General features: G+C 36.2%; 5 protein-coding genes and 1 pseudogene across 5 annotated transcripts; 3 read left to right on the forward strand and 3 right to left on the reverse strand.

Annotated features, from left to right (window-relative positions):
- The first annotated feature begins 3,184 nt into the window (after positions 1–3,184).
- Positions 3,185–3,741, forward strand: LOC137741873 (cell wall / vacuolar inhibitor of fructosidase 1-like; annotated as a pseudogene).
- Positions 3,742–6,475: 2,734 nt separating this feature from the next.
- Positions 6,476–7,256, reverse strand: LOC137741874 (F-box/kelch-repeat protein At3g23880-like). Its single transcript, XM_068481575.1, has 2 exons — positions 7,022–7,256; positions 6,476–6,783 (listed from the first exon to the last, which is right to left on the reverse strand). Exons 1-2 carry the CDS (start codon positions 7,254–7,256, stop codon positions 6,476–6,478), a joined length of 543 nt encoding a protein of 180 aa, XP_068337676.1.
- A 465-nt stretch (positions 7,257–7,721) lies between these two features.
- LOC137741786 (zinc finger BED domain-containing protein RICESLEEPER 1-like) lies at positions 7,722–12,143 on the reverse strand. The gene is made up of 4 exons (XM_068481504.1): positions 11,851–12,143; positions 8,314–10,306; positions 8,145–8,228; positions 7,722–8,050 (listed from the first exon to the last, which is right to left on the reverse strand). The coding sequence occupies exons 2-3, from the start codon at positions 10,277–10,279 to the stop codon at positions 8,161–8,163; spliced, it is 2,034 nt and encodes a 677-aa protein (XP_068337605.1). The 5' UTR covers positions 10,280–10,306; positions 11,851–12,143; the 3' UTR covers positions 7,722–8,050; positions 8,145–8,160.
- Positions 12,144–15,100: 2,957 nt separating this feature from the next.
- Positions 15,101–16,319, reverse strand: LOC137741875 (uncharacterized). Its single transcript, XM_068481576.1, has 2 exons — positions 16,088–16,319; positions 15,101–15,873 (listed from the first exon to the last, which is right to left on the reverse strand). Exons 1-2 carry the CDS (start codon positions 16,317–16,319, stop codon positions 15,101–15,103), a joined length of 1,005 nt encoding a protein of 334 aa, XP_068337677.1.
- A 1,749-nt stretch (positions 16,320–18,068) lies between these two features.
- Positions 18,069–20,543, forward strand: LOC137743589 (NADH kinase-like). The gene is made up of 5 exons (XM_068483513.1): positions 18,069–18,352; positions 19,124–19,369; positions 19,558–19,638; positions 19,792–19,943; positions 20,053–20,543. The coding sequence occupies exons 1-5, from the start codon at positions 18,254–18,256 to the stop codon at positions 20,471–20,473; spliced, it is 999 nt and encodes a 332-aa protein (XP_068339614.1). The 5' UTR covers positions 18,069–18,253; the 3' UTR covers positions 20,474–20,543.
- Positions 20,544–21,342: 799 nt separating this feature from the next.
- On the forward strand, positions 21,343–24,372 carry LOC137743604 (NADH kinase). Its single transcript, XM_068483530.1, has 5 exons — positions 21,343–21,586; positions 22,648–22,893; positions 23,028–23,108; positions 23,559–23,710; positions 23,828–24,372. Exons 1-5 carry the CDS (start codon positions 21,494–21,496, stop codon positions 24,204–24,206), a joined length of 951 nt encoding a protein of 316 aa, XP_068339631.1. The 5' UTR covers positions 21,343–21,493; the 3' UTR covers positions 24,207–24,372.
- The last annotated feature ends 190 nt before the right edge of the window (positions 24,373–24,562 follow it).

A 24,562-nucleotide genomic window follows, 5' to 3' on the forward strand; every position in this document is an offset into this window, starting at 1 on the left:
AAGCCAAACACAATTATCATCTTGTCATACACGCAAGTATGCTATTCCTGCACATATGCTTTCCAATTCATTCTTCATATAAATCACTATGTTTCACATAATACCGCAATTTATAGTCTGCAACATCTCAAAGACCAGTCAACAAAGCACAATGTTATCTTCTAACCACAATGGTCAACAAGTCTAATCATAATGACAACAATTACAACCAACATCATTCCACAATCACTTCAATCAATAACACATAACATATACCAAAATGCAGGGTTAGAGCGACACAGTTCGGCCGAAGCCTACATCTCTGAAGTTGATATCAACTCTAAGAAACCAAGTCAAATGATGCGATTTTGGACCACTCAATGGAATTAAAACACCAAAGGGGATTCCAGACCTCTTAACAAAATCCAAACTAGGATACGATTCTGGACCATCACTCAATGGAATCGCGGAGTAGAAGGGATTTTGGACCATTACTCAATGGAATCCAACTAAGATACGATTTCGGACCATCACTCAATGAAATCCAAACCAGGATACGATTCCGGACCATCACTCAATGGAATTGCAGAGTAGAAGGGATTCCAGACCATTACTCAACAGAATCCAAACTAGGATATGATTCCGGGCCATCACTCGACGGAATCGCGAAGTAGAAGGGATTTCGGACCATCACTCAACGGAATTCAAGTGGATACCTAGTTCCCGATCACTCAACGGAACCAAGTGGATGTCCAAGGAATGGGACATAAAACAAGTACCCAAATACAAAAGCTCAACGAAACAAGAAATGGAACAAAGCATAAGGTACACAATTAGAACGGCTCAACGAAACGAGAAATGAAATAATGAATCGATATGTAGTACAAGTCTCGAAGCAATGAATCCCTCATGATAGTGGGTTAACAGTCCATTACTAGCCCTCACATTTCATTACATCATACCAATTATGCAAATCAACAACATTTCAAATATGCACGTCAAATCACATATCACAATCATCACGAGTACACAAGCCAAATTATGTTTAATGAACATAGGTCTGTGGCTAAATATATAAAATCTCATCTCAATAGAAATCACATTAGAAACCAAATCATATTCACAAATGATATTAATATAAGAAATCCAGGTAAGAACCAAATCACATATATTCAAGTCACTCTCTAACCAATGTAGGCCCACCAGACTTCACTTAAGTCTCTGGTAGTACTAATTTTAGTATTTAGAACATTTTGAGACATGTTGACCAAAAGTCAACCGTCAGTCAACTATAGGGTCCACAACCCTACGAAATTTGATCCGGAAGATCCGTACATTGGATTTCGGATCCATAACATCCTAAGGTCCACATTATGCTCATAGAACAACTTACTAAAATCTCATTGCAATCTGACGGTCGGATCTCTGCCAATTGCTAGAATTAGGTGGCGGTCAACAATTAGTTTTACAAACTTAGAAATTCAATTCGGAAAGATCCGTATGCTGGATTCCTGGTTTTTCAGTTCCTAACATCCTCAATATTATGTTCTATAAGATATTAAAGTTTGGGGACGATCCAACGGTCGGATCGTCGATTCATATATTTATCAAGTGGCGTATTATAATGAAAACAGGTTCAAACAATCAAATTTCATCAAGCGGGTATCAACTCCGAAATCAAGACATCTAATTTAGTTTAAAATAGCATCGTCGGCCTACTGGCCACTCGCTGCCGCAAGTGGCGGTCGGCCGCCCGGACTTGCTAGAAAATTCAACTATCTCCAAAAATTACCAAATTTTACCATAATGAAGATCTCAATGAGTAAAACAAGTTTTATACATGTGGCCAAGTCCAATTTGGTTGGGAAAAGCCCTAATTTGGCTCGCACCCGTCGAAATAAATTAATATAAATTCCCGAAACATAATATAAAATGTCAAAAATACAAATACATAGATCATAACAGTGAAATCCAGGAATGAGATTTCACATTCTTCCCCCATAAAAAAAATTTTCATCCTTGAAATTTCCCAGTATCAAATCATTGTCCACTAATGCAACAATTCAAGTAAATCGTGATGCACAAACACATTCACACTTTAGCTATAACTAGATTTAGCTAGCTCAAGTTCAACCACATTGTACCTTAACTCACAAATACAATCATCGTCGTCCCAGCACGACTTCAACACCAATCTTTGCAGAATCACAAAGAATGCCACTACTGACAAGAATTCATCAATATACTCATGATTCTGGCAACCAAACCAACCAAATTGTAATTACAAGCTTTCCCCCTCAATCCTTTTCATCAAACGTTAAAAAAATGGAATAATATTACACATGTCCCACAACTGGGAAGTTGTTATCAGAGTGACACAATAGCTAGGTCACAGTTATTTTCTTTTTGAAAATTTATTAATTCATCTTTACGAGTTGCACGAAATTAATTGTGTACATCAAACATTCAAATAGAGGTATTTTAGGCATTTGAAATTTTTTTAATGTGTAAAGTCAAACATAATTAATGAATTTGCTGATGTGAAATCTAGTCAATGATGATTTTTACTCATGTAAAAAACTAAGGCCGAATTTTATTTGGAGAAAATTAAATTTGAAAAGACAGAGTCATATTTTTATTTTTATTTATTTTATTTCTGATTATTGGATTGTCAAAAATCAAACATACATGAACATAGTAAAACAAGAATGTGAGAGGAAAAAAAAAGTGTCTATTTATTATTTCTCATTAAATATTGTAATAAATATAGCTTTAACTTTTAACTAGGACTACGGTTGAGAGAGAAATTTTTTTAGTGTGCTAGGGACAAGCCCCGGTACACAATTGGTTGGAAATTTTTGTTTTCAAATGTCCAACCAATTGTATTATTACACTTATGTACTGGGTCGTGTTCTGCACACTGAAAAATTTATTGGTTAATGTTTCTGTTCAAAAAAAAAAAAAAAAAAAGGGAAAGGTTTTATTTGCTTGGGTATTTTGTATTATATATGTTATTTTATTGAAGTTTTTCTTTGTTTTCAAGGAATTAATTTTGTTGACTTATTTGATTAGATTAGTATCCTAGAAGCCTTCCTGTATTGCTATATATTGTAAACCATACTATCACCCACCCATAACTCAGCCACAAAATACCCAAACCCTAACACTAGTGTATGTGCACTTGAACAGCATCAGAAAAGAAAAGATGAATGATTCTACCTCTCCTTCAACAAAAGCATTAATATTTCTCATTCAAATAGTTTGTCTCGTTGTGTTTCTTCCAACCAGCCATTGCAGCAGACCGGCAGTCTTCTTCCCAATGGATGCCAGTCTGATCGAACAAACATGCAACCAAACACCATATCCCGATCTTTGCGTCTCTACTCTTCAATCAGACCCTGGATCGAAGTGCCAAAGCAGATGTCAATGGCTTAGGCATCATATGGTCGATGCACTAAAGCCTAAGGCACTCGACGTTTTGGATAAAGCCTTGGTACTTGTAGTTAAAGAACCCGGAAATCAGCCCGCAAAAGCTTGCGCAAATACCTACCAAGAAGTTCTCTTACTGATATTCCACAAGCCAGTGAAGATTTCCCTAAAGGTGAGTCTAGGATAGCAGCGCTAGCCATGATCAATGTCGTCCAAAAATCAGATTCGTGTGAAAGTGGTTTTCCCGGCGGCAGTCCTTTCAAATATAAAAGCAAAGTTGTCCATGATGTTGCTTATGTGGCTTCAGCAATTGCCAAATTAATCAACTCTTAATGTATTCTTCTATTGTTGTAGTAAAGTAGTGAATTTGATATAATAAAAACTCAAGAATAGGATTAGAGTTGTTTGAAAATTTCCAAATCCATTTTTTTTGTTTACAAATGATAGTGTTAGTGAGTTAAATTGTTAAATGTTAGCAGGAGGAGGATAGTTTAGGGTTGAAGCTGCACTAGGGTACATAGCAATCATGTTTATGCATCTTAGTGCATGTTCGATCTCCACCGTTATCTAAGCCACTAATGCTATCGTTGTACCCAAAACAATGAACATAATGAATTTTTATCTTATCACATGTAAATAAGTATAAAATTTCCGATTGGAATATATTGAGTAAATTATTTTGCTTGTATTTTACAGATATTAAGTAAATTATTTGTTTTTAAGTAACATTTTAAAATTTATATAGTAGGTGCACTATTTGAATCAAATAACATTTCTTTATTTTGTATGTAAATTATTTTGCGTGAATTTTTACATATATCGGGCATTTTATTATTATATATATGTGTGCTTCAAATAATATACCTACATTTCTTTATTTTGTATGTAAATTATTTTGCGTGAATTTTTACATATATCGGGCATTTTATTATTATATATATGTGTGCTTCAAATAATATACCTACATTTGTATGAAGAGTATTATTTTATTGATTTAATTAAGCATGTATTATTTCATATATTAGGCATGTTTTATTGTTATTATACAATAGGAAATGCATTTATAACATTAAGAGTAATGTTATTCATACCATGTTTTTGTACCACATTTCTATACCACCTTGGTGGCATTTGATGTGAACAACCACATCATTTGAAAAGTTTACAAAACCCAAGGAAATGAATAAGAAAGACTCCTCGTATACCACAATCATCATTTAATTAACTAGTTTTTCTTAATTATTAGTTTATTAAATAATGAACTAAATTTAAAAATCTAATTAATTCAAATGATGTGGTTGTCCACATCAAATGACATCTAAGGTGGTATGAAAATGTGGTACAAAAATATGGTATAAATAGCACTACTCTAACATTAATGTCTTTTTCTTTTTGTAAAATTATTAATTTGTCCTTACAATCCACATGTAATTAATTGTTTAGGCATTCGAACAATTTTAAATGTGTAAAGTTAGACATAATTAATGAATGTAAGTGGCCATTTTCTACAGTGGTGGAAAAAAGTTAAGCCCTTGCATAACTGTATGGGTTCAAACTCTGTCAGTGGCTAATCTAACACCTAATTTAACAAAAATCTACTGTTTGACAAGAAGAAAAAAAACATAATTAATGAATTTGTTGATGTCGAATATAGTTAGTGGTTTTATTTACACAATTAAGAAATTTGTTGATGTTGAATCTAGTCAATGAGTTTTATTTGAGTGAAAAACTTATATCTCATTTTATTTGGAGAAACTTAAAATTCAAAGGCCAAAGTCTATTTTTATTTCTAGTCATCGAATGGTAAAAAATCAGACATGCATGAAAATAATAAAACAAGGGTTGGAGGAGGAAAAAAATGTGTCCATTTATTATTTCTGATTAATGAAAAAAAAATTAAAATTTGGGGAGAAAATACATTTTGCCAAGATTGAGAGTGAATGAGAATGAGAGAGAGGAGTGAGTCTGAGAGAGTTAGAGGAGATAGTGAGAGAGATGAAAGAGTGAGTGAGAGTGAGAGATAGAGAAGAGTGAGTAAGAGTGAGAGATAGAGAAGAGAGAGAGAAAGGAGAGATTTGGGGAGAGGGAAAGAGATGAGAGGTAAGAGAATAGATATAAACATTAAGAAAATTGTGGAGGAGCTATATTGGTTTTAAAAACTGTATCACTTTGCGCGATGAAGGATACGAGTTTGAGCAATGAAATATTGGTCACGCAAAGTCTTAAAAAAATTTTAAAAAATAAAATTTCCTGCTTCCCATTTTTGGCACCCGCTCAATTTTGAAGGTTTTGCACGACGAAGTGTTGGTCGTGCAAAGTTTTGGGCAACGAATGATTTGACACACCCTGACCTAGAATGTTCACCTGGACTCCGAATCGAGATGTGTCAGCCGATACCAGAAAGGTGACAAAGCCAATATAAAATATAAAACTAAATAAAAAACAAGTAAATAGGGTTTAGGTGACGAAATATTGATATCGTCATGCAAAGTTTAAAAAAAATAATAATAATAACTTATGAAAATAACTATATTAAAATTTATAATATAAAATTAAATAAAAAAAGAAAATAAGTTGGTTAGGTGACGAAATAACGCAAAGGTTTTTAAAAAATAATTTTTTTATTTTTGTAAAGACTTTGCGTGACGAAGTTAAAAATTTCATCGCGCAAAGCAACCTTGTAAATAGTAAGAAATAGCATTCGGTTGGTCAAGTAAGACGAGACTCTCTACAAAAGAATCCATGAAGAAGTACCTGTATCCATCAGTTTCGAAATCCTTAACTTGTTCGGTTTCAGGATCCACCAAAACAAGCACTCCGCCCAGCATTCTGAACACTACTTCACCACTCTTTCTAACACCAAACGGCCCTGTTAGACTTCCTTCCAGGCACGCACTCAGTAATTTAGTCCACGATTCAGCAACACCGTACTCTTTCATGATCCACATGTGAACACGAGTAATAGTATTCGATCCATCCGAAACTTCATACTCTCTCTCAAACAAAGCAAGAGACTCTTCGTATCTCGACACAGACAAAGCCTTTCTTCTCAACTCATGTGGCACCATTATCTTTCCAAATGATTCCCTCGCATATCAAATGACACAATGCGGTTACCCTCGTTCTTACTCGGTTGAAGCCAATGCGGAGAACCATTAACGAAAGCTTGTGTATATCTACCGGCAATACCTGCAGGCATAAAGTCTGCGGGAATAACATCAGCGCTAAGACTCTTCCAGTGTCCCCCGGCTAATAACCGAACCTCAACCCTGCACCGGGCTTTGACATTTTTGTTGCTCACAATTCTCAAAACCTTATAGTCATCTATACGCAAATCATCGCCAAATGCATAAGTCGCTATCAGATTAGTATAATCTGTAGCGGAGAATGCAGGCAAAAACATAAACTTTCTAGCACAAGGGTTCCAAATAATTGTGGCAAAGTTAGCAGCAAGGCATATGAGACCATTACAAGTTCCAAGCACAGAAATTATTTTGTACTAAAACCGTTCTCTTTTGGGGGAAATAATTTGTGTTATTGTAAATGAAGGGATTTAGATTCTTGGTGTACTCACCAAATGCAGGGTTGTCTCAGTGCAAGGAGAAAAGCTCACCAACCTGATGAGTAGCGTCCTCTTTCTCGGCCAAAGCATTTCGTAGAAAGAGGTGATCAGTGTTGTTTTGGTTGCTGGATTGGACCGCACAGCTGAGATGGGCGTGAATGAAGGCGGAGGTTTGGATTAGAGACCTCCATGGCAGGCACACTGCACTGCATTTGCCTAAAGATTTGATGGGCAACCTCAGAAGAATTTCCCGTAGGATTGCTTCAGGGAAGTAATAGTTTGACATAGCTTGCCTTGTCTGATAATTTTGCTCTAGTTCTCAGATTTCAATGGAGGATCTGGGGATCTGGGGATTTGCTTGTCTGAAAATTTTATTCTGAGCTATTATCTTTTTGGTCAAGAAAACCAAGTCAATCTTTAGACAGTCTCTCGTTGACTTTCTAGAAGTGCAATGCTACCTGTCTGGATGCCCCCAAAAGTGTCCCTCCATATATTTTTAGACGGAAGTTAAGCCAGTTGGCTAGAGTAGTGTACGCAATCCTTTGCACCCTTTCAATCCCTCTCCTGTAAGTTATAATTTAGAGTCTCTCTGTCAAAAATTATGCTACGTTCAGCATACATGGTTTATAACAGCAGGACTTGAAGGTATTAGCCATCGATAGATAAGCAAATTGAATCTTGTAAATAAGAAAGAAAGATTGCAATTAGATAAACGTGTAATAATATACTGATTGAGGGATTGGGATGAAGGTTTTGTGCATAGAATAGATATAAAGATTATTGATTGAACATCCCACATTTTGTTAAAACATGAAGAACCACATCTTACAAAGAAAGAGTCGCACGCTCGAAAATTAAGGATACACGCGAAAGAGGTTGCTCTTGCTTACGTACAGATCTGGAAATCTAGTAGATGTCCTAAAATTTACATTTAAGCTTGACAAAGAACTACAAGCGATTAACGAGTCTCATGTGATGTATTGACATGGAGAAAGAGATGAGGTTCACTGCCCAGACCAGCTTTAACTGCGTCGACATCATTTAGACAGCACTGGATAGGCCAATAGCCGATCCATCAACCTTGCATCATAAGATTACACCATAAGTCAGTACTTGACACATACGGTTAGCGCAATAGATATGGAGAAATGCAGGAAGTGTAGCAGAAACATACCATTGGAAAATGAACTCTATTCAACAAGAATTGGTCTGGCAGAAGGGATTGGTCGAGCAGAATGGCTTGACAATGTATTAGCATCTGATAGAAAAGAGAAATCAGTACTTCATGCAATAAGATCACTGCTATGGAATAGAAACGCAGAACTCAAAGTGTAATTACATGCCTTTTAATTCCACCCGCAACCAATCTTGTGTGCATACCAAAGCCTCTCGAATGTCAGGATTCAGTGAGCTTCGACATTCATCAAGCACTCTACCACCAATGTCGAATGCTGATTCTTGTGCAACAGTTGACATGGGAGTTCCCAGAACGTCACGTGCCATCATGGACAAAATAGGGTACCTAGGTGTGTGGACCTTCCACCAATTTAATATGTTAAAATCACAATTGCGTGGAAAGACAGGTTCCTCTAGATACTTGTCCAAGTCTGATATCATGTTTTGGCTCTGAGAGGTCTCGTAGAGAAATTTGTCAAATCCCTTCAATCGATCCCTACTATCAGTGCTGGTACTCGGTAAGCTGCTGCCAGGCAAAGCTGAACCTTGATCAACCATTGTTGAGCAGATTGAATATGCATCAAAAAGTTCCTTGAGGCCATCAGAAACTTCCTTAATCCTATCCAGAGCAGTACTACCGTATATTTGAGAGTAGTAATACTCCACCAACTTCATTTTGAATCGGGGATCCAAGATTGCTGCTACTGCCAAAGCCAAACTGCACTTGCTCCAGTACTTATCAAACTTAGCTTTCATCTTTAGTGCCATGGAACTAAGAAATTCATCTGGGCTCTTGCACCATTCAATTAATTGGATGTGAACATCACAAATCTCAGGAAAATATATACTTGCAGTTGGACATTTGTTGCTGGAAAAGACATTAACGATTTCAACAAGAAGTTTCAAATAAACTGTAACAGACCTCATCTGTTCCCATTCTGTGTCAGTTAAAGCTGATGTATACGAAGGGTCATGCTCTTGCAGGAGAGAAAATGCACCCCTGTATTCTAAGGCTGTTTCAAGCATATGATACGTTGAGTTCCATCGAGCTGGGAAATCGAGAATTAATCTCCTCTGACTATTAATTCCTACTTGCTGAACAATTTCATTGAACTTCCCTTGTGTCAATTGTGAACTTCTTACGTGCTTGAAACTTCCTCGAATATTTCTTATCACCTCTCTCATTGCTTCCAAAACATCCTGCACAATTGAATTTAGAAGATGTGCTGCAGAGCGAATATCAAATAACTGACCATGGACCGAGAGAGGCCTGTTTTGGGAGATCCGGTCTTTGATTCTTACAACAATGTCATCATCAACAGAACAATCATCAAATGTCAAGGCAAATAACTTACTGTCAATGTCCCAGTCCATCAGGCACTTGATAACTACTTCTGAAAGCAAGTCTTCAGTATGAGTAGAATCAAGTGTAACAAAATTCAGAATTTTCTTTTGTAATTTCCAGTCCTCGTCAATATAGTGTGCTGTCAAACACAGGTACTCAACGTTTTCTGGAGAAGACCACATTTCAACAGAAAGGTTAATTCTGCCGTGCAAACTATTAATCATCTCATACACTTGATGTTTTTCCTTCCTATAAATTTCCATACAAAACTGTTCAACATCATTATTTGGCACAACCTCAAATGATGGTTGAAGGTTCTTCACAAAAACTTTGAATCCAACATCATCAACCATGGTGAACGGGTAACCATGCAATAAAATCATACGAGCAAGATCATAACGACTACGGTCATGATCAAACTTTCCGCTTGCAATGGTAACTAGTTCATCCTTTTTTGGATCCTGATCAAACTTTATAAGTGCTGGCTGAATATAATCATCTTTTCTCTGTGCTTCATCACCATTAATACTTGCTATGGCAAGGATATTATCTTTTTTCCTTCTCTTCGCTGAAAGTAGTTGTGATACATCAAAGTTCGATCGTTTCAGACATCGCATTAAATGGTTTCTCAGATGGGTGGTCCCACTGTTACTTGATCCACTGAGCTTCTTGTTACAATGTACACAAACAGCATAACATATTTCAGCCTTTCTAACCCTTTCAAAATGATTCCAGACAATAGATGTCAACCTCTTTGGTTTCTTAGCAGACTCGACTGGTATTTCCATCACATAGGCATGAAATTCGATCAAACTCTGCACAACATATGAGATAAAACGACTAAATCAGATAGAACTACAAGATGAATTTGCGGAACCTCAAGCATCAATAAAAAAAAGTTGACAGTCACAAAAGAATTAAAATTACTCCGAAAACTAGCTATAAATAAGTCCTATAATTTACGGTGCACAACACCAATAAAAGGTGAATGCAAATATGTGTGTGTCGTGTGTGTGCATGTACATGCATAATTACAGACATACACGAAGGATCTCATAGTAATTGATATTTTACAACACAACTGAATTGAGAAACACACAGAATAACAACCACACTGTTAAAATGTTTGGTGCAAGTAAATTCCTTGAGACACATCCTTTACAAGAATTCAAATACTCTCAGACCAAAACCTTGCAATACTTAAATCATCCAGCGAACACTGAACTATAAATAAACTATAACGCACAGACAAACCAGCATAAATGCACGGAATCACTACAAGAAGAAATCACCATGTTATCACTAGTTTAAAGTCACAGAGAAATTTATCAGTCAGAAGATACACATAACAAGATTCAAGAGGTATGTGAACATTCATTTCACTAACTGGATACTGAAACACGACGAATTTTTTTCTTCTTCAGTGCACAAGACAAACTGAATCGATTTTGGCCCATAGAGATTTCCCAAGGAAAACCTGGAAGCAAGTCTAGAACACAACCCACACAATGACCAAAAATACAACCTTGAAACCAGCAATAATGCAGCTAAAGTATGTTATGTCAACCAAACCCATGAAACCTCACAACTTGAAGATCAATTCCAATATAAAACACGACTCAAAATGAATTTAGCGGGTCTACGATTATAAGTTAATAGCTGAAAGATTCAATGTTCAAGCTCTCACTAAACCCGTTACACATATCAAGAGGGCTAAAGGTCACTAAGTCTTAACGCAGACAGAGAAAACTGCAAACTATAGACCTTGTGACATCAAACCAGATCAACACAAAACTGTCTGAATGCAAATATGAATATCGAACTCAAGAAAAATGTGCACGAAGCCACTGAGAAACCCGAAAAACAAACGAAGAACATGTCATGACACGTCACCAGGGGAACTTCAAAGGTGAAATTTTTCAACCCAATAAAAATATATCAATTAGGACTAGAAGTCAACATTTGGAGTCATTTGTTAAGGTACCATTGCATTGACTCATGTCACAATTTAAAGTGATAAATCCAGAAGTCAAATCCTGCTCCTCTTGATCATACAAAAGCATGAGTTTATCCACAACCACATAACTTGAATTTCAACACCACCTAAAAACTAACTAATTCAAAAATCAAAATTTTCAAATAAATAACAACAAAAATACAAAATTCAATTTATAAAGATTCAACCTTTCATCTTCAAATCCCTAAACAACAGAACAATCATATGCATTTAAGATCTGGGTCAGACCAAAATCCACCAAATAAACTCCAATAAACATTACAAATTCCAATTAAAATCTGAGCCAAACAGAGTGAGAGGAAAAAAGAACAAAATTACACAAAAATTCGAAATGGGTCTTACCGCAATTGTTGAAATGACCTTATATCTTAAAAAATCTCAGGGAATCCGATCAGTGGTCCGGCGAATCGGGGTTGGATCGTGGGTGACCCTGAAGAGAGAGAGGGAGCGAGCCTGAACCCGATGTGGGTGTGAGAGAAAATGGTTTGGATCCGATAAGTATACCCACTCACTTTACCCGTATTGGGTTGTGGGTCAACGGATTAGATATTAATTTGGCGATCCGATAGAAATTAAAGCAACGGTACGGACCCTAGTGATTTGACCTGACCCAAATTGTGGTCCGTTTTGTTTTAGGTTAGGCAGGGTTAGGTGTTAGGTGTTTGAATCATTTGCCAACATGGTATTAGAAAACAATTTATAGTACAGAAAAAGGGAATTGTTATTAACACTTTAAAAATCTCATTTACATTCAAAATTTTCTATATTAAGAAAGAAAAATACATTTGTGAGAAGTGTAGAATGAGATTTTTGGAGCGTTAATAACACTTCCCCACAAAAATCGCAAATAATATATTCATAGCATGTCGTATTATTATGGAAATTTTAATGAAAAGTTTTCGATACTATTCATTTTAACGAAAAATCAAAGTTTTATATTAAAAAAAATCAATTGTGGTACTATTCACTTTACCTTTTATTTTTTCTTTATCATTAAAACTCAAAGTTTTTAAATCATTTTCATTAATTTTCCTTATTATATATATGTCATTCTCGGACATTTGGAGTTAGAACTATTTGTTTATTTACTTTGGTAAATAAGAGTTGGACTTATAGAATCTATAGAATCTTTCGTACTTTTGACAAAACGACATTCTAATTTAATTTAATTTAGTTTACTAGAGATATGGAGTTTGAGTGATTTTAATTGATTTATAAGTTCATAGAGTTTGATGAAGTTTAAATGATTTCTATAGATTTTAATGATGTCCCTCATGAGAGATGTGAGATTTGTAAATACTTAATATACATTACGTAATATCTTCAATTCTCTCGAATCTTTTACTTTTTAAATTCATTTCAAATAAATTTCTAATTGAATACACTTAAAATTTTATATACTCCTTTAAAATCATAATCGAATGCATTCGAATGATGTTTTATAACATATGTGAAGTAGGACAAGGTATAAGACTCTCTCCAACCATGGGCTAAAAGCCAAATTACCTATTGATTCCCCCCCCCCCCAAAAACACCACCCAACCCAAGCTAAAACATTGAGCTAAAAGCCAAATGCTAAAGCTAGGCCAAATACCCCCCAAATCCCCCCCCCCAAACGCGTGGACTCGCTGGAACTTGGGCCAGTCTCGGCCCGCCCACACACGGTAGGTTGAAATTGTTTCCCGACAGCGTGGGGCCCACTGTCAGGGCCCTGTCGGCCACTTCCTTGAGCCCAACGGCTCTTTTGCGCATCGAACGACCATCATTTAAGGATCGTTGATTGATCCAACGGTCCAAATTCAATTTAAAAATATATATATGTTATTTTAAAATACATTGAATCCAACGACTAAGATCGAATATAATCAAATCTAACGGTAAAAAAAAAAAAAAAAAAAATCTAACAGCCCAAATTTAAACCCAACAACTAAAATAATTAAAAATATATATTTAACTCAAAATTCACCTAAAAACTCTATAAATACCTATGTATTTGTTCAAACATCCACACAAAACTCAACTTTCTCCTACAATTCTTCCAATTTATCTTTCTACCATTTCTTTCCATTTCCAAATTGTTCAACATGGCAAGAGAGCATATTAGAGGTCGTAATTGGACCTATGAGAAAGATGTTGTTTTATGCTAGGCATGGGTTTATGTTAGCGAAGATGGTGCAGTTAGCACAAATCAAAATAATAAAAAATTTGTGGGATAAAATCATTGCAAAGTTTCAAGAAAACTACAACGGCGGCCAGCGGGACGGTGGTGGTGTTTATGATTAGTGGAAGACTATCAACAAAGCATGCACTTTATGAAATGGAAGCTTGGAGAGAGCCGTGGTTGGCATGGCTAGTGACAGGAGCGCCACATAAATTGTGAGTTTTGTTCTTGATATTTTATTTGTCATGTACATAATATTAGTTTCCAACTAATTATTTTTATGTATTTTTTGCATAGGGTGACAAAGCAATGGAAATTTACTAGACAAGAGTAACACCAAAAAATCAAGTTTTTAAGTTACAACATGCTTAGGACGTCCTCAAGGATTATCCGAGGTAGGGAACCGATGCGGACCAACAATGGGGAAGATTATTTCAACATGAAGCCGCATAGACAAATGTCGGAGATGAAGGTGTCGATGAAATGACACCATCTCCTTCTTTTGCAAGGCCCCTGGGAAGAGATAAGCAAAAGGAAGTAAAGAGAAAAGGGAAGTCCCCAGATCCGATGAGTGGACACTTTGCTACTAGAATTGCAAAATTGAACGAAACCTATAGTGCTCACCAAGAAGAAACGCCCTGAATGCGTTTGCAAATGAAGAAAATCTCGGATAGGGAGCAAGATACGTTTGAAATTAATTTCATGATGGAGGACCTCAACAAATACACTCCATAGAGGAAGAAGTTCTTACGTGGTAAGCAAAAGGAAATTTTGCGATAGTCTGCCTTAAGGAGTATGTTTCAAGATGATGAATCCTCTAAACCCTATATCCCAAGTCAATCACGAAGTCCATCACCAAGGGAAAATGGTGGATATGATTATTAAGTTTATGTAGTGTATGAATTATGTGCTTTATTAATTAAGTTTATTAATTGTTGTTTGTATTAAGTTTATGTAGTTTATTAATTATGTAGCTTATGAATTATCGGTTGTATTAAGTTTATGTAGTTTATTAATTATGTGGTTTATGAATTATCGGTTATATTAAGTTTATGTGGTTTATATACTTTATTAAATTTATGTCTTATTAATTATTGTTTCTATTAATTTAGATGTCTTCAATAATTATTGTACTTATTATTTCACACTTTGATGTAGAATAGATGCCTTCAATAATTCAACCTCCATTCAATAATTTATCCAACGTAGTAGACAAAATACCTTGCACAAGAAGACACTTAAATTTATTACTAGAAAATAACAACATAGTACACTTAAAATTATTCCATAAATGCTTAACCAACATCATCAACGTTCACCTTCTTGACGCCATACATGCTCAACCAAATTCTTGCGGAGTGTGTCATGACATTTAGGAGCTTGAATTCTATTTAAACGTCTCATATACTCACTCAAGGTGAACCTATCCTGTCAAGTCTCATATGTGGTTAGAGCGAGATATTCAACATCTTTTGCAATAGATCTCGCATGTGTTGGTTGGTTATCATCCACATCTTCGTCTGAATCTTCTTCAATTTCGATGTACTCATCTTCCACAATTATGTTATGCAAAATTATGCACGTCATCATGATTGAATGGAGGTCTTTGGTCTGCCAAAATCGTGCAGGTCCTCTAACAATGACTAATCGAGCTTGTAGGATCTCGAACGCTCTCTCCACATCCTTCCTGTAAGATTTTTGCCTCTGCGAAAATAATTTCTTTTTTGCACTATCGAGATGAGAAAAACTTTTGACAAAGGTAAACCAACTAAGATAAATATCATCAGTTAGGTAGTAACCTAGCTCATACCTATTACCATTTACCTTGTACTGAAATTCAGGTGCCCATCCATTGACAACATAATCGAACAGAGGAGAAGACCAAATAATGTTGATATCGTTATTTGATCCGGGAGCGCCGAAGAAAGCATGCCAAATCCATGTGTCGTAAGACGCTACAGCCTCGAGCATGATGGTTGGCTTGTTATGACAACCCTTGAATTGGTTAGCCCAAGCAGTAGGACAAATTTTCCACTCCCAATGCATACAATCGAGACTTCCTATCATGCCAGGGAAGCCTCTTTTGTTTGCCTTGCGTAAAAGCTTTTTCAAGTGTTCATGATTTGGCTTGCGGAGGTATGTGGCTCCATATATGACTTGAATTGCCTGATAGAAGCATTTTAGGTTCTCAATAGCAATAATCTCTGCAAGTTAGCAATACTCGTCAGTTAAGTATGCAGAGCACCCATTAACTAGCATGCAAAAAGCAGATGTGAGCTTCTAGACTTTGTCAGCCTGTGACATCTATTTTCCTTGCAAAGTAGTGGTCATGATTGACAACTGCGTTCTAGATGCTTTCAAAAAGCTCTTTCCTCATCTAAAACCGCCTCAAAAAATCATGAGCAGGAAATCTCGAACGCTTGATAAAATAATCTTTCATCATTCGATCATGACACTCTTTTCTGTCACGCTGCACAAATAAATGCCCCGTGACAAAACTACGATGACTAGATTCATTATGGTGCTCATATTGCATAAACGAGTTTACAAATTCAGCTTCGGCGTTAATCAATTCTGCATCCTCAATCTCAATCCTTGCTTGGTATTGTGTCATCTGCATTGCCATGCTACGCCTTCTTCTATCACCCATTGATGAGATATTGAGGATTTTTAAGAAACAAATACTCTTTGAAAGTTGAAAGATTGGTGAATATAGATGATGATTGAAGGTTAAAAGGTCGTGTGATCAACTAATATTGTACATGTGTTTATATAGAGGATGATTGATGAAAGTTGAACGGTTGGTGAAAGTTGAAAGTTGAAAGTTTGGTGTTGAACGGTTGGTGAATTGAAAGTTTGGTAAAAGTTGAAAGATTGGCGAAAGTTAAAGGATTGCTTTGTGGAAAATTTAGTGATTTTTCAATATTTATCGGAATTTAAATATTTTTAGATTAAAATGTTCATAAAATTAATTTACGATAATCTACATGTTTATTTAAAAAAAATTAATTTAAGAAAAAAATTAGCCTAAGTTCATTCTTTAATAACTCCGTACTAAAATTTTAGACTAGAAAAGTTAGAGCAGAAAAACTGTTTCTGGGCTATAAGCTAAATTTTCCGGATTAAAAAATTTGGCTTTTAGCCTAAAGGTTGGAGATGGTCTAAGTCAAAGAAGGAAGATAATAAAATAAAGAGGTATTCATCAATTTCCCCCCTGAACTTGTGACCATTGGTCAATTTCCCCCCTGAGCTTTAATTTTGGCTAATTTCCCCCTTCAACTCTCATAATTAGTCAATTTCCCCCCTGAACTTTAATTTGGCCAATTTCCCCCCTCAACTCTCAAAATTAGTCAATTTGCACCCTACTATTAATTATTAATTTTTTTTTTTAATTTTCCATCTATTCTTTTCTTAATTTTTAATCTTTCTAATAGCTTCCAACAAAGTACTAAAATTAACATAAACTCACATGCATAATATAGGGTAAAATGTACAAAAACATAATACAGTTAGTATGTGACATGGGTTGATTATAAGAAAAAGTTATGAATCGGGTTTAAAGCATGAAGAAGAAGAAATAATAACAAAAAGAAATAGTAATCCTAAACTCATGGATCAAACCTATTTCAATAAAATGGGTTATTCTTAATAAGGAGTCGAAAATTATGAATAGACTAGCCATTTTTTTCACTAAAGCTCGATTCTCCGCAATTTACTTGAACTTAGCTTTCACTTTTATAAAGAAAATTGTATTCACATACAAAAATTTACACATCAATCCTTTTTGTTATCAATTTTGTATAGTCAAAAATCAAATAAAATTACTCCATACTGATTTATTATGACTAATAATACTATCTATGATAAATTGTAAAATTCTAAATTTTAATCTATTTGTAATAGGATAAAGATATAGGAACATGATTAACATACATCTTATTTAGTTTCTTACACACACTTGTTTAATTATGATCAAATTAAAAAATTAACAGTAGGGTGCAAATTGACTAATTATAAGAGTTGAGGGGGGAAATTGGCTAAATTAAAGTTGAGGGGGGAAATTGACTAATCATGAGAGTTCAGGGGGGAAATTGGCCAAAATTAAAGTTGAGGGGGGAAATTGGCTAATGGTCACAAGTTCAGGGGGGAAATTGATGAATACCCCTAAAATAAAATGTTTCAAATTTTTAAAAAGTAATTAAAGTTAGGAACCATTGAACCAAAGACAAATTGATCGAAGAAAGACAAAAGGATGTAGAGAAATTTATAAATTTTGTGTTCGATTCCCATTTTCGAAGCATAATACCTTCTAAAAAGAGCGTTGCATGCTAATTCAAATTCATTGTACGATGTATTTTAATCATCCAAATTTGTTTAAATTTCCAAAATCGCGTAAACTTGTAATAAAAATTGAACTTTTCGTATTTTCATCCCATTAATATTTTTGTATTTTCTAAGACGAACATCCTAAAGTAAGTCTATTTAAACCTTATGCCTCCCCGTCTAATTCATCAATTCAGAAATAATTAAACCGCCTGCAGCTCTGGAGTGTTTAGTCGACCGTCACACCCTATCGAGAGAGCAATGGGGAGGAAGCGATTGTTGGTGGTGCTAAAGCCGATCGAAGCTGACCCAGTTTCCCAATCAGAAGGTCCATCTCGCATCACCAATCCTCAGTCTAAGGTAATGATCCATCTGCATATTTGAACTGTTTTATTCAGCTTAGCACTCCAAGTGTTTGGTAAAATGCCAAGTCGATAACTTTCGTTTGTCTGCTTTATTTTTTTCCTTCAAATTCATCTTTGTAAAAATGGGATAATAAGAAAATTCTTAGTTCTTGTTTATACTGCAAAAAGTAAAAAAATTTCAATGAACGCAAAAACATTACAAATGAGAAGAGAGGAGGGATTAGCACATTGTACCAATTTTGTAAGATTTTTGTAGTATTTGTGATATATTTACTTTGTAGTGTGTATTAAGGCTTCATCTATGAGTAGGCCATGATTTAAGGTGCCAAGAATGATAAAGTTTCCGGTTTTGGGTCTTTAGGCTTACAGAAAACTCAAGAATTTTCTTACTTGGATTCAATTTTGAGAAAACTGTTGGAATAAGTGGAGTACGAAACAAGTTTGAAAATTAAACGGTGTGAACTTTGATTTCACTTGTTTAACTCAGTATAAAAGAGAATGGCATACCTGGGAAAGAAAAACAAGGTGACGAAGGTTTACGCTTTGTAGTTGTATATATAACAAAATCAAATTCTGATCATTTCTCGGTGTGACATGTTTTCGTTGTGCAACTTTGCCAAGGATAATACTGTTAGATCAGTTCCTTAAACCCTCTTTCTTCGATTGCATTTTCCCCCTACCTTTGATAAACTCTCGCACGCTCTATCTCCTGTTAAGTTAGTTTTAAACACCCTTGTTAATTCAGTTTCTTTTGAATGAATTGCAGATGCTACATCACTTAGACAGCAGAAGAAAGGTGCACAATGATGCAATAAGTTGTTGTCAGAATATTTTGCGCCGCAAGCCCATTGAGTGGAATTCTGTAGTGCTTACCGATCTATCACAGCCCGTCCATGATGTGAACCTTGTTGTCACAGTTGGCGGCGATGGTACTCTATTACAAGCTAGCCATTTCATTGATGACTCAGTTCCAGTTCTAGGAGTGAATTCTGACCCCACACAGCCCAAAGAGGTTAGTTTCAGTCTTTGGCTAAGCCCTCAAGTATTAGTCTTTATATTGGCATGCTAGCTTCCTTAGTTGTACAGCTTGTGCTTTATCCTTGCTTGTAACGAGTTCAATTTTTCCTCATATTCCCTGATTTTTGGGCTGAGACTTGGTAATTTTCGGAGCAGCGTATTTACAATATTTTGTTTGGTCAGGTAGAGAAGCTCAGCAATGAGATTGATGCTTCCAGAAGCACAGGATATCTTTGCGCCACAACTATTGACAACTTCGAAGAGGTAAAACAAAATCATGAATTTGACACAATACAAAACAGAATCCAGACCAGTCAAATTTAGGTTCCTCTATTCTAGTTAGGGTGTCTTTAGAAGCAGGAATAGGGAAAGTACACAATTCATATCTTTTGAAAATTTGCTTTCTTTTCTCCGCAGGTACTCGACAACATCCTCCAGGGTCGAACTATCCCTTCCAAATTGACAAGGATATCCGTATATGTAAACTCGCAAGTGCTTCCAACTTATGCCCTTAACGATGTCTTGATTGCACATCCATGTCCTGCAGCACTTTCGCAGTTCTCATTCAAGTAAAAGTTCCTCCGTGGTCTGCTGATCAGCCATATATTTAACTTGTTTGTTTAGCTTACACGCATTAGTTTTTATTAACTGTTTAAATTCCTGAATCGTTGCCTTCAGAATTAAAAGGGACGGCGAGTTATGTTCCCCCTTAGTGAACTCTCGGTCAAGTGGCCTCAGGTTTTCAACAGCTGCCGGATCAACAGCCGCAATGCTCTCAGCAGGCGGATTTCCGATGCCAATCTTATCTCAGGATCTCCAGTTTATGGTACGAGAGCCCATTTCACCCGGAAACACCTCAAGCTTGATGCATGGATTAATCAAATCACATCAGTCCATGGAAGTTACATGGTTTTGTAAAGAAGGTGGCGTATACATCGACGGTTCTCATGTTTTCTTTTCTATACAGAATGGGGATGCGATTGAGATATCTTCAAAGGCTCCAATTTTGAAGGTTTTCTTGTCTCACAATTTGCAGACAACAGTAAAGAAATGTGAGGAAAAGTATTTACATAAAAATGTAATAGCTTGTAAATACTAGCTCTATTCACAACTTCATTCATATGGAACTCGTGATTTCTTGTGTCAATAAAATTACTGTTTTACCTTTATATATAATTCTAAAAGTATTTCTCTTGTTTCACCAAACGCTTGCCCCAGCCATCGTTACCGGCGGTGGCTTCGCCGAGGAAATGCCATGTGTGGAATGGAATAACAAGTAATAAGTGAATTTCATGTGTCAAAAAGTAAATAGTGTGGACGATAAGCGTCCATTCAAGTCGTCTATAAAGAGGCCTATAACTGGATTAGAGCAGTAATTTATACTAGATTAATTAGAATATTGCTCGAATAAAGATGCAATAAGTGTAGGTTGTGGTTTATCTCAAAAGTACAGTTTTTGTTGGTTTATAGCTCAAAGTTTCAAACCGAACCATCCGAGTTAGCCTTTTTGCTAGTTGAACGTTTATATTGTGTTTCATCCATTCAATTTTTTCGTTTTCAATTTTGGTAGAGATAGAAAAGAAAAACATAAGACAAAGAAGAGAAACAAAAAATAGTTGAGGAATGATCATGAGGGAAGCAGAAGAAATGTATTTGTAATGACACACAAAATGAAAACGAAGGAGTGTGTTATCCACACACATTTTTTTACTTTTCATACATCTCTTGTTGATTTTTGCCTTTTGATCTTCTTCAATTCATCCGATTCAACGATCAAAAATTAAAAAAATATGAAAGAAGTAAAAACGGATGTGTGAATATCATATCCCAAATGAAAAACTATAATCTTCCATTAAAACCATAGCATAAAACAAAATAATTTCTTACACAAAACATAAAATAAAATGAAAATATGCTAAATACTAAATAGACCCTAAAAATTGCTCGGTAGACCCTAAGTCCCTGACTGTTACCAAGAAAAAGTGGAAAAGAAAGGCCCTAAATTGTGAGAAATTGTTCAATGTAGCCTGTTACGGTTCCGCCACATGCAAGTCTAAACGGAGCTTTGGCCGGTCCACCATCACACCACAGAGAGAGAGAGAGAGAGAGAGAGAGAGAGATGGCGAGGAGGAGACTGTTGCTGCTGTTAAAACCGTTCGACGTTTACCCAGTCGGCCAATCAGAGGGTCTGTCTCGCATCACCAACCCTCAGGTACCACCATGCCCCTTTTGCTTCTTTCTGATTCGGTGTCCGCTACAACGTGGTCCTTCTCGTGGACCCTCATATTCGAACTGCTTGCCTTGCTAGTTTTGATGGGTCGCTTGCAATTTTCAGCTTAAGCATTCAACCTGTTTGTTAAAATGCCAAAGTTAATAAATTTGGTTTGAAATGAGAAGAAGCTCGGGAAAAAAAATTGATTTTTTTTTTATTAAACGAAATCAATGAACTTAAGAAGTCTGTGATTTGAGTGAGAAAGGTGAAAAAATTTGTACTTTGTACCAATTTTCAGGACATTCCCCGACCCTCGCAAAGTAGGGAACCTTGTTGTGTTGGCTCGCCATTTTACCAATTTTCAAGACATTGTAGTTTAAACCATGATTTGTCTTTTAGAATTTTATGTTGTTTTGTATATATGTATAGAATCATGTATGAATGTATCATGATGAGGATGCCGACGATGGTTGATTTGTGTGTTTGGGCTTGCAGAAAAACACCGGTATTTCTTTGGCCGGGGTTTTTTTTATTTTTATGATGGTACTAGTTTCTCGCCCGTACTTTGTATGATTGAGGCTTTTACAAGCTGAACTGATGTTTGAGAAACTCTTGGAATAAGTGGAATTTGAGATAGATTTATGTGAACTGTGATTTCACTGGTAAAACCCGGTGAATGAGAAAATGCCATACCCAAAAAGACAAATAAGTTGATGAAATTTAAGGTATTAAATCGTTTCACCAATAACATTTGGCTTTGTGATTGTACATGTATATTAATCAAGGACACGATTCTAGCTATGTCTTTGGTTGTGGGAATATTCTTTAAACTTTGTATTTTCACCTTAAATGGAGCCTCGAGTGAAGAGCAGAGAGTCACGGGCTTGCTCTTCTCATAGTGCTCCGGACATTGATTGTCTTGCTGTTTCAGAAGGATGGTTTGGTTCCATCTTTTGACAACTTTTGCAAAGGCATACAAGTAATTCATATTTTCTTAGTTCATCATATTATGCTTTTTCCAAAGCACCCTCATAATTCAGTTTCCTTTGGAGAAATTGCAGGTACTACATTACTTGGAGAACAGGCGAAAAGTGCACAAGGATGCAATAAACTTGTGTCAGAGTGTTTTGCACCAGAAGCCTGTTGAGTGGAAACCTATAGTACGTACTAATCTATCCGAGCCTATCCGTGATGTGGACCTTGTTGTTACAGTTGGGGGTGATGGCACTCTATTACAAGGCAGCCATTTCATTGATGACACGGTTCCAGTTCTAGGAGTGAATTCTGACCCCACACAACCTGAAGAGGTTAGTCTCTTAATTTGGCTAAGCCATAGAGGTTCAGTCTTTATATCGGCGTATTAGTTCACTGAGTTTCACTTAATCATGGCTTGTAATCAGTTCATGCTTTGTTTCTTTCTTCCTGGTTTTGCCTTGGTTAGGTAGAGAAGCTCAGGAATGAGTTTGATGCTAATAGAAGCACAGGCTATCTTTGCGGTGCAACAGTCAACAACTTTGAACAGGTAAGACTGATCTGGAATTTTAACCTAAAGATGATCGGAGACTAGTTACTAGTTTTACTCCTCTATTCTAGGGTGTCTTCAAGATCAGACAGTACTGGAAGGAGAGAAAACATAGAACATTAACCTCATGCGTTAAAGATCTGTTTGCAGGCCCAAGCCCTGCTACGGTATTAAAGGCATCTAGGGTTGGTCTGCATGGAAGTATGTTTCATTAAGTGCAGTTAATTGGTTGTAGGCAGGCCCACTCACTTAGGAGTTAGTCTTAGTTAAGTAACTTCTGTATTTTCAACTTCTTGTGAAGTTGTTCCGCACAACTTAAATGTGATATCATTACACGTTTTGGAGATGCAGAGTGAAGGATTTGTAGAAAAATTGGTGATTTCCAGCACAAAGTAGCAATTCCTTTTGAAGTATCGTAACTTCTGAAAAGATTTGCTCTTCTTTTCTTAGGTACTGGACAACATCCTCGAGGGTCGAGCTAATCCTTCCAAATTGACAAGGATATCCCTATGTGTAAACTCAAAAGTACACCCGACTTATGCTCTTAATGATATTTTAATTGCACATCCATGTCCGGCAGCAGTTTCGCGATTCTCATTCAAGTAAGCTTCCTCCATGGTCACACGGCTGTATGCTTAACTTATTTCTTTACTTAACATGCATCTAACTTTCTCTCTAGCTAATATGTATCTAACTTTCCCTCCCCCGCCTACAAGCAGAATTAAAATGGATGACCAGCCATGTACCCCACTGGTGCATTCTCGATCAAGCGGTCTCAGAGTTTCAACAGCTGCTGGATCAACCGCTGCAATGCTCTCAGCAGGCGGATTTCCGATGCCCATCTTATCTCAGGATCTCCAGTACATGGTAAGAGAGCCCATTTCACCAGGAAACACCTCAAGCTTAATGCACGGATCAATCAAATCTCGTCAGTCCATGGAAGCTACGTGGTTGTCTAAATCGGGGGTCGTATACATTGACGGTTCTCATGTTTGCTATTCCATAAAAGATGGCGATGTCATAGAGATATCTTCCAAGGCCCCAGTTTTGAAGGTTTTTTTGCCCCACCATTTACAGAACATTAGTGAAGAAACGTAAGGACGGATGTTTGGGTAGAAATAAATTTTTGTAAATACGAGCTGTGAATATTGCGGAACTTCTGTAAACATGCGTTCGGGTTGTAGAGTTTTGATTCTTTGATTTCCAGTAGAAACCATGACATATTTTACTTGAAACGATATTGGAATTATTTGGAACCCTGACATCCCCGCGTTTACCAGCACGCGAGTAACTTTCTCTATTCCAAGTAAATAACCGTGCCATTGTAGTCGAATATGTAACAAACGTGTCCTGCCAGAAACATTCCGTACTATTGATATCTGCTTAGGAAATTACATCAAGTGAAGGAGGGAAGGGGGAAGAGATGGGAGGCAAATCAGCTTCCGGGGTGCAAC

The sequence above is a fragment of the Pyrus communis genome, chromosome 8 (genome assembly GCF_963583255.1).
Source record: "Pyrus communis chromosome 8, drPyrComm1.1, whole genome shotgun sequence".
NCBI lineage: Eukaryota > Viridiplantae > Streptophyta > Magnoliopsida > Rosales > Rosaceae > Pyrus > Pyrus communis.